Raw genomic sequence first — 8615 nt, forward strand, 5'->3', positions numbered from 1 at the left:
GAACTTTCTGGGTCCTTTTCCACCCGGAGGCTTCAGCTCCTTCTTCAGTCCCCTCCTGGGGATATCACTCACTCGGGACTCAGGAGGGTCCTCCTCGCCATCCCCTCCCTCTCCTCTGCCTCTTATTCACCTCTTGCACAAACACTTGGCACTGGTTAGTGCCGCTCTCCCCCATGGGGCAGGGCACGTCCTGCTTAGCTTGTTGCAGTATCTCAGTGCCTGGCATGTGGGAACAACCATCCCAGCAGCTGACAGCCATGAAGTGTTTCTGTGCCAGCCTTTGAACTAAGTACTTCAGGCCCCCAGGCCATTCTCCCTCCTAAAGACCCTTGTCCCCAGGAAGCAACCCTTGACTCTATTAAAAACTCACATTGATTTATTAGAATATGAAAAAGATTCAGTTTCTTCTGTACAGGCGGCAGAGTGGCAGCAGCTGCGGTGGCTTGGTACATGGTTGTCGACGTCACCCTTGCATGGTGACTCCTGCCCAAACAGCACTTGCATGGAGAGGAGGATGGACAGATGGGCCGAGGACCCATGGCCCAGTCCCCTGCAAAGAGGGACACTCTGACTATTGCACAATCCTGGGGGAGTGCCCCAGGGACAGGGGGAAGGAGTGTGTGTGAGCAAAGGTCTCTGGGGGCCCAGGATTCTGCCCAACCCACCAGCCCCGGGGGACAGGAGATCCTCAGGGGAGGCCTTCTCCCCCCACCCCCGACCGCCTCCACAATGGGCTCCACAGCAGGCAGGGTGTGGTACACACGAGGGAAAGGTTCCAGGGGCCAAACCCAGGGTGGGGGAAGTAAGAGCAGGCCAGCAGGACTGGAGGTCAGGCCCAAGAGCTAGGCAGGTGCCAAGAGGCCAGCATCTGTGAGGCTGGAGAAACTCTTGATTAGGAGTGGGAGTTACTTCTGATGTCACAGTCTTCGGGCAATAGTTAAGAGCCCAGCAGGCAGAGAAACATGGGGGACGGGGTTGGACAGACAGGCACAAATGAAGAAGGGTAATTCCTGGAGTGTGAGGAGTTAGAGGCAGAGCACTGTTCAGCCAGGGGTTTTCAAAATGTTTTAAAAAACAGGAGTGCCCTCTGTGCAAACAATCATATATAGAAGTGTGAACAAACGAAACTTAAAAAGGCAGCACATTCTGGAGCCACGGCCAGTCCTTCCCCCAGCAGCATCCCCTGAGGGGCCCAGTGGTCCCCATGGGAGCACAGTTCGGAAAGCTCTGAGTCACGTCACTGTCGACCTAGAAACCACCCCTGCTCCAGGCAGAGACGCTCAGAGATGCCCTCAGCCCGCAGCTCTGAGTAAGGACAGGTTGGGGTGGTAGCCAGGGTGACAGAGCTGGCAGGAGTGTGAGACCTTGGTGGGTCAGCAGTCCCTCCCCCAGCCATGTGACTGGTACCCCTGGCATGTCCCCTAATAAAGCAGGGCCTGCTCGAGGGAGGCCTCAGCTCCCTGCCTTCCTGGGTGGGACCACGGCTGAGCCAGAGACTCTTTGGTTAGAAACTAAGATTGGTCTGAATGAGGAGGAGGATGAGGCAGAGGGAGGAGCCTCCGAGGCCCTAGTCCAGGTCCGGGAGAAGCCTGGATCTAGGGAGAGGCAGAGCCGGCCTCACCAGCCCCAGCAGTTCTGCCAAATGGATTGGGGAGGCAGCTCTGGTGGGGCGGATGCTTCCCAGGAGGCAGTGGCGGGGAGCTGTGCTGGGGTGGGGGCTGTGGGCCCAGCTGCCATGCGGTAGGGGGAGGGGCAGGGCCAATCCGGGTCAGGAAGGGCAAGGGGAGCCCCCAGCAGCCCCTGCTCTGGTGGGAGAGTCTGTGAGGGGACGGGCGCTGCCTGCTGGCTCTGGCGCTACTGCCCCTTAGGGATGAACGGCTCTCCCTCCCCAGGCTCAGGGTGCGGGCCTGGGTCACTGAGGCAGCGCTGTATCCTCTGGGAGCTGGGGCTGTCACTGGGTGCGGGGGTGAAGACATCGTCGGTTCCTGGGGTCGAAGGCTCCTTGCTCCGCATCATGATACCCCCATCATCCTCCTCGTCCTCCTCGACCACCTTCGCAGGATCCCGGCTCAACCCCAAGACCTTGCCCTTCAGCTCCTCATTCACCAGGTCCACAGACTCGGGTGACTGCGGGGAGGCCGGGTCGATGGTGATGACAGGCAGGTCCTCCTTCGGCTCATACGCCAGTGGGTCTGGGACCAAAAACAAGACACAAGCTGGATTCTGCTCTGGAGCCAAGCCCAGCACGTGCCACTCGCCGCGTCAGCGCTTCCTGCAGGTCTTCTCATGAGCACAGCTGTCCTGGTCCCAACGGGCCTCAGAAGCAGGCCTCTGAGACCCTCCACCCCACAACTTCTCTTCCTCAGACTGTGCCCCTCTCCTCTGACAGGGGCTCCCAGAGGTGTCCCTCCACAGGCCAAGACCTGGGGCTCCTCCCGGAATGAGTCTACCCTGGGGCCCTGCCCTCACGTTCCCCACACGCGTTAGGGGTTTTGAAGGGGCAGATACCCTGCCTTCCTGCCAGGCACCATGGCTCTCCCAGCTCCCCACACAGTCCTCATCCAGAACGTCTCTGTCCCTAGGGATGGCCCCTGACGTAGAAGCAGCTCATGGCTTGGGAGGGGCCCCTGAGGTCAGCGAGGGCCAGGCCTGTCCTCCCAGTGGCTGGGGCCTGTTCCTGTGGAGCCCCATCCTCAGGAGGCGGCGGCTCGGAGCGCCCAGACCTGAGGCCCCTCACCAGGCCCTTACCTGAGCCGATGCGGGCCCGAGACATGGTGGGCGAGTCCAGCTTGTGGGCTGGCACTGTCAGGTAGTTGTTGATCTGACAGAGAGGACAGACGGGGTGAGCACAGGCAGCTGGGCAGAGGGAGCCCCTCAGGACAGAACCCGGTCACTGCCACCCCACCTTCTGTGTATGCGGGGCGCTCGCTCCCCGTCCCTTGTGCCTGTGTGGGCAGCCGTACTGGCCCTTCAGGAGCTCCTGAGGGCTCAACCCAGGCTCCTGTCACAGCCTCCCTCAACACACCTACACTGCCCAGCCTTAAATCCACCCATTCCTCTGTCCCCTGCCACTGCCCTAACCCAGGCCACACCCCACACCCCCACGCCAATCCCTTGCTTAGAACTCTTCATGGCTCTCCATGCCCTTACACAGCCAACAAGCCCCTCGAAAGCCAAACCCTGTTCCTAGAATGGGTACATTTCCGCAGAGGCTGTGGCGGAGCTTGGGTGAGTGGGGTGGGATACAGGTTCCCAGAGAAAGGCAGAGGCTACCTTCTGCTCCAGCTGCCGGGCCTTCTGCCTCCGGAGCAGCATCTGGTTCCAGGCTTCCTCGTAGGGGTCCGCCACCAGCGTGTGTCTGTTGTAGGACCGCAGCTGTGGAAGGCACAGCATCAGGGCAGTGCAGGCGCCGGAAGGCTCTGGTCATGGAGGGGTGGGGGCAGTTCTGGAGGCCAGGCCAGCCCTGGGGTGGGTGCCGAGGGGCACGGGCAGGGCAGGGCTGCCGTGGAGAGGGGCTGAAGGGCTCCTGTACCCCGGGGGTCGGGCTGGGGAGCAGGCCCTCACCCGCTGCCTGGTCTTCTGCAAGTTGTTCCTCAGGATTTTGCGAATCTCCTCCTCCTTGTCCTTGGACAGTGCTGGCAGGATGCGCTCAGAAGGCAGGGACTTGGGGTGGATGTTCCTGGGACAACAGGACATAGGTTAGGTCCCCAAGATTCTTGGGATCCTAAAGCCTCCCAGGTTTGGCTAGAAGGAAGTCACCCTAGGGATGACCCAGGTGGGCACCAAAGCCTCAGGTCCTTAGTGTGAGCCCACAGCTCTCTTGTCCACCCCAACAGGACAACAGAGGGCCCTGCCCTCAGGTGGCCGCCTCCAGCTGGGCTGGAGGGGCCGGTGTGTGGGAGCAGAAGCTGCCTGGTTGCCCCGGCACTCACTGCATGGAGACGGTGGAGACGGCAGAGGGGATCTTGCCCATGCCCCCGCTCTCCACCAGCTCGATGGCCTGCTTCATCTCCATCTTGTGGTAGAAGGCGATGAGTTGGGGCTCCTTGGAGCGCTCGCCGGCTATCAGACACTTCTTCACGTATTTCTTATTAAACCGGTTGAGCCTGGTGGGAGAGGAGGGAGATGGATGGAGCCAGCTCCCAGGAGTGGGGAGATGCCCAGGCCCAGGAGACCCTTGCCTGCCCCTCCCGGCCTGCCCACCAGGCCTGCCACCTACTTGTCCTTCCAGTGGTGGTGACCGTAGTGGCCACAGATGTCCTCGATGCCTGTCAGAAGGTGGTCCAGGAACTGAAAGGGGCCCAGGGCCAGGTCAAGCCTCGCTGTGGGGCACCTTCCCTACCAAGACCCCTGACTAGCCCCACTCCCTCCTGCAGCTGCAGCCTTGCTGGGCCCAGCCCTGTGGTTCCATGAGCAGCCAGCAGGTGGCGCCCACACTCCACTCATCAAACCCAGTGGCCCTGACTCTGGATATCTTGAACCCTCGCCTGTGTCTGGCTGAGCCCCCTTCTCTAATCCCACCCGGGATCCATGCCTAGGATAGGTCTCAAATGGAGGCAGAGATGGCATGATGCCCCCTCCTCAGGCTCCCAGCTGCTCACACCACACCTTCCTATGGCTCCTGGGGCAGAGGGAGACCCCGGGCACCAGCACAGGGAGGAGCGGCTGATGCGGGGCAGGGACATGAGGCCCAGCTGCTCCCCATCTCCCTGTTCCTCCTCCTGCAACTGAGGGCCCAGCCCGCACTCCAATACCTGCGTGTGGATCTCCTCGTTGATGGAGCGCTTCGTCTCTTGCTTTTTCTTCACAGCCAACAGGTCTACCAGGGGCCGAATGGTCATGCCCTGGGAGGCAGGCAGATGTCAGGCACTCTAGTTCTGCTACCCAAGCAGGGAGGCCACGGAGCCTCCCTATGCCCACCCGAGACCCCCAAGGCTAGGATGCCCTCTCTGCTTTGCCCTCTCCCAGGACCCAAGGGTGTGAGAACTCTCCCACCTCCCGGCACTTATCTAAAGACAAGTCCTTAAGGCCTGCTTCTTCCTGGAGACACGGGCAGAGGTTTCACTGCCAAATGACCCGCATGCTGGTCATCTGGCCTGGGCCAGCAGCAGCCAGCCTGGGTTCAGATGTAGACAGCACCGCAGACTCGCTCTACAACCCCAAGGAAGTCAGGCCCCACACACAGGGAAAACCACCTCTGCACTGCCTCCCTACCAGGACTGCGAGAAGGACCAAGTAATAACAGCAGCAGTGGATGGAACTGCACACCTGCCATGTGACCAACACATGTGCTTGAAAGTGTTCTAGCATCAGCTCTCTAATACCCACACACTAAAAGGCAGGTCCTTCCATTGTCCCTATTTAACAGATGCAGAAACTGAGGCTCAGAGAGGTTAAGCAGCTTTCTAAGATTCCACAGAAGCAGTAAAGCCATGGTTCAAACCCAGGCAGGCTGGCTCTGAAGGGAGGCCCCCTCCCCAGTGCTGCCTTCAATGAAAATGGGCTTGGAAAATCATTAGCACAACCAACTTGTAAAATCAAGGTGAAAAAAATATTTTTGAAGACGGAAGCAGTGCAAGAGGACAAAAGTAGCAGCCTCCTCCTCTCCTTTTTTTTTTTTTTTTTTTGAGATGGAGTCGTGCTGTTGCCCAGGCTGAAGTGCAGTGGCATGATCTTGGCTCACTGCAATCTCTGCCTCCCGGGTTCAAGCAATTTTCCTGCCTCAGCCTCCGAGTAGCTGGGATTACAGGCGCCCATCACCACACCCAGCTACTTCTTGTATTTTTAGTAGAGACAGGGTTTCACCATGTTGGCCAGGCTGGTCTCAAACTCTTGACCTCAGGCAATCCGCCTGCCTCAGCCTCCCAAATTGCTGGGATTACAGGCATGAGCCACCATGCCCAGCCTCTCTCCTTTTTCTTAACTCGAGACAGAGTCTCACTCTGTTACACAGGCTGGAGGAGTACAGTGGCGCAATCACAGCTAACAGCTGCCTTAACCTCCTGCGCTCAAACTATCCCCTCCTACCTCAGCTTCCCAAGTAGCTGGGACTATAGGCGTGCACCACCACACCTGCCTATTTTTTTTATTTTTTTGTAGAGACAAGGTCTTGCCATGTTGCCTAGGCTGCTCTTGAACTCCTGGGCTCAAAGGATCCTCCTGCCTACGCCTCCCAAAGTACTGGGATTATAGGCGTGAGCCACTGCACCAGGTCCCCTCTCCCTTTAAAGGACAGAAAATAAGCCCAGCCCCAGGTTTCCCCTATCTTTTTTCCTCGAGAGAACGCAAAGATGTATCCCATCTAGGGCTTTTTGAGGATCAGTGCCCAGAAAAGACAGAAGGGATGGTAAAGAAATGGAGGCTCAGACAGAGTGTTTCTCATTTGCCCAAGGTCAGACAAAGTCAGGTAAGGAAGAGCAATTTGCACCATCACAGGCTGGGCGTCCTTGGGGACCTTAGGCAGGAAAGTGGCTCTCAGCTAAGCCTGGGCCAGTTAAATGCACAGAAATCACTGACCAGCAGGCTGGAAGGATTCTTAGGAATCATCTCACCCAGTTCCCTCACTTTATAGATGGGAACTGAGACCCAGAGAAGCAGGGGGTCTTACTTAGGGTCAAATGGACACCAACACAGAGCTAGGGCTGACTCCAGGCTTCCTGCTGCCTATCTCAGAGCCCTTTCCAGTTCCCCATGCTGTGATATTACTCCCATTTTACAGATGCAGAAACTGAGACCCTAAGATATGAAATCTCTTGCCTAAAGCTCTACAATGAGTTGGTAGCAAAGAGAGATCTTGGGCCTATTGACTGTACCCACTTCTCTTTTTTTTTTTTTTTTTTTTTTTTGAGGTGGAATTTCACTCTTGCCCAGGCTGAAGTGCAATGGCGCGATCTCAGCTCACTGCAACCTCCGCCTCCCGGGTTCAAGTGATTCTCCTGCCTCAGCCTCTCAAGTAGCTGGGATTACAGGCACGCGTCACCATGCCCAGCTAATTTTGTATTTTTAGTAGACGCAGGGTTTCACCATGTTGGTCAGGCTGGTCTCAAACTGCTGACCTCAGGTGATCCACCCCCTCAGCTTCTCAAAGTGCTGGGATTACAGGCGTGAGCCACCACGCCCGGCCAGTACCCACTTCTCTTAATGCTCTATGAGTTCCAAATTAAGTTGGGCAGCATTCTGGTTCCTTTACATTTTGATCAGTCACTCTGCAATGACTCATCACAATTCTCATTTTATGACTGAAGAAACTGAGGCCCAGAAAGGGGGAGTGGCTTGCCCAAGGTCACTCAGCAAGTTAGTGGTGGAGCTGGGACTAGAATCGCATTTCAAATCACACGCTTTCCTCTCTTTCCACGGGAACAGCATCAGGGTCCCCAGGGCCTTCTCTGCCCTGGCCCAGCACCTGCACAAAGACGGTGAAGAAGATGACGGTGATGATGGCAGTGAGGAATAGGTCACACATAGGGAAGTGCTTCTTGTCCAGGAGGTAGCCCAGAGAGAAGGCGATGGCCCCTCGCAGGCCCCCATAGGCGATGATGAATTGGTCCTTGGGGGTCAGCTTCACGATGCGGAACTTGTTGATGAACCAGGTCAAGCCCAGCACGCCTGCAGGGGAGGGGATGGGGGGATGAGGGTCAGGTCGCTGTCCCCAGTCCCTCCTAGCTTCTGCATCAGTGATTTCTCTGCGTATCCAGGAAGTCTCCACTACTGAGCCCACCCCGCTCACTCAATTCCTGGGTCCCTCAGCCCAGAGTGCCCTGAACCCCTCAATTCAAGAGCTGGGTGGATCCTTAAGGGACTTCCCCAACCTGGATGTGCTTTAGAGACATCATGGAGGCCTCCAGTGACTGGAGGGTAGGGGGCAGGAAGAGGGAGAAAAGGTCAAACAAGATGGGTCCCAGGTCAATACTCGTTAAATGTGACGGGTATGTTGGAGGGGTCATGATCCTATTCTCTCTACTTCTCTAAGTACTTGAAATTTTCCATAATAAAGCATAAAAAATGCAGAGGGCTGGGCCCAACCTCCACCCACAGAACCAGAATCCCTGGAGGATGAGGCTCAGGAACAAAGGGGATTTCAAAAGTGCACCAAATAAATGTGAGGTCGCACCAGGCGTGGGGACACAGACCTAACCCTCAGAGAGGAAATGAGAGATCCAGGAGGAGGCGACGGAGGCACTGGGGTGAGGTATGTGGGGCACATGTGAGTGGAACCCATGCACCTGGGGCCCGGTCCCCACGTGTGCCCCAGCCTGCCGCATAGGTTTGGAGGACTGCATGTGGCTCTGCACACGGTTCAGCACGTGCTCACGTCACCTGTGCTTGAGACGGTGCAGAGAGCACTCAGCTCAGAGTCACAGACCTATGTTCTGTGGGCCTCAGGCCCCTTGTCAGGACAGCCACAGGCTCAGAGTCTCAGGGCCCCCTCACTTTGACACAGTTGACTCTGTCTCCAGAGACTACAGCCTTGCTGTGACACAGGCTTCTCCCAGCTCAAGGGCCCATCATGGAAACGGGAAGCCCCTCTTGTCTAGCTGTGCTGGGAGCAGGCAGGAGCCAATCAGGAAGCCTCCACCACAAACTGCATCACACATATACCCCCAGCCCCTACACAC

General features: G+C 57.5%; 1 protein-coding gene across 1 annotated transcript in view; it reads right to left on the reverse strand.

Moving 5' to 3' along the window:
* Window positions 1-354: 354 nt before the first annotated feature.
* Window positions 355-8615, reverse strand: part of SLC9A1 (solute carrier family 9, subfamily A (NHE1, cation proton antiporter 1), member 1) — a 57802-nt gene continuing 49541 nt past the window's right edge. Inside the window, exons 5-12 of the mRNA XM_011981672.1 lie at window positions 7403-7605; window positions 4755-4844; window positions 4220-4290; window positions 3933-4106; window positions 3565-3679; window positions 3274-3375; window positions 2749-2821; window positions 355-2192 (exon numbers count right to left, since the gene is read on the reverse strand). Coding sequence (XP_011837062.1) covers window positions 1855-2192; window positions 2749-2821; window positions 3274-3375; window positions 3565-3679; window positions 3933-4106; window positions 4220-4290; window positions 4755-4844; window positions 7403-7605 — 1166 coding nt within the window. The 3' untranslated portion in view covers window positions 355-1854. The remainder of the gene's footprint in view (window positions 2193-2748; window positions 2822-3273; window positions 3376-3564; window positions 3680-3932; window positions 4107-4219; window positions 4291-4754; window positions 4845-7402; window positions 7606-8615) is intronic.

This window comes from Mandrillus leucophaeus, unplaced genomic scaffold (genome assembly GCF_000951045.1).
Source record: "Mandrillus leucophaeus isolate KB7577 unplaced genomic scaffold, Mleu.le_1.0 Scaffold23, whole genome shotgun sequence".
In the NCBI taxonomy this organism is placed as follows: domain Eukaryota; kingdom Metazoa; phylum Chordata; class Mammalia; order Primates; family Cercopithecidae; genus Mandrillus; species Mandrillus leucophaeus.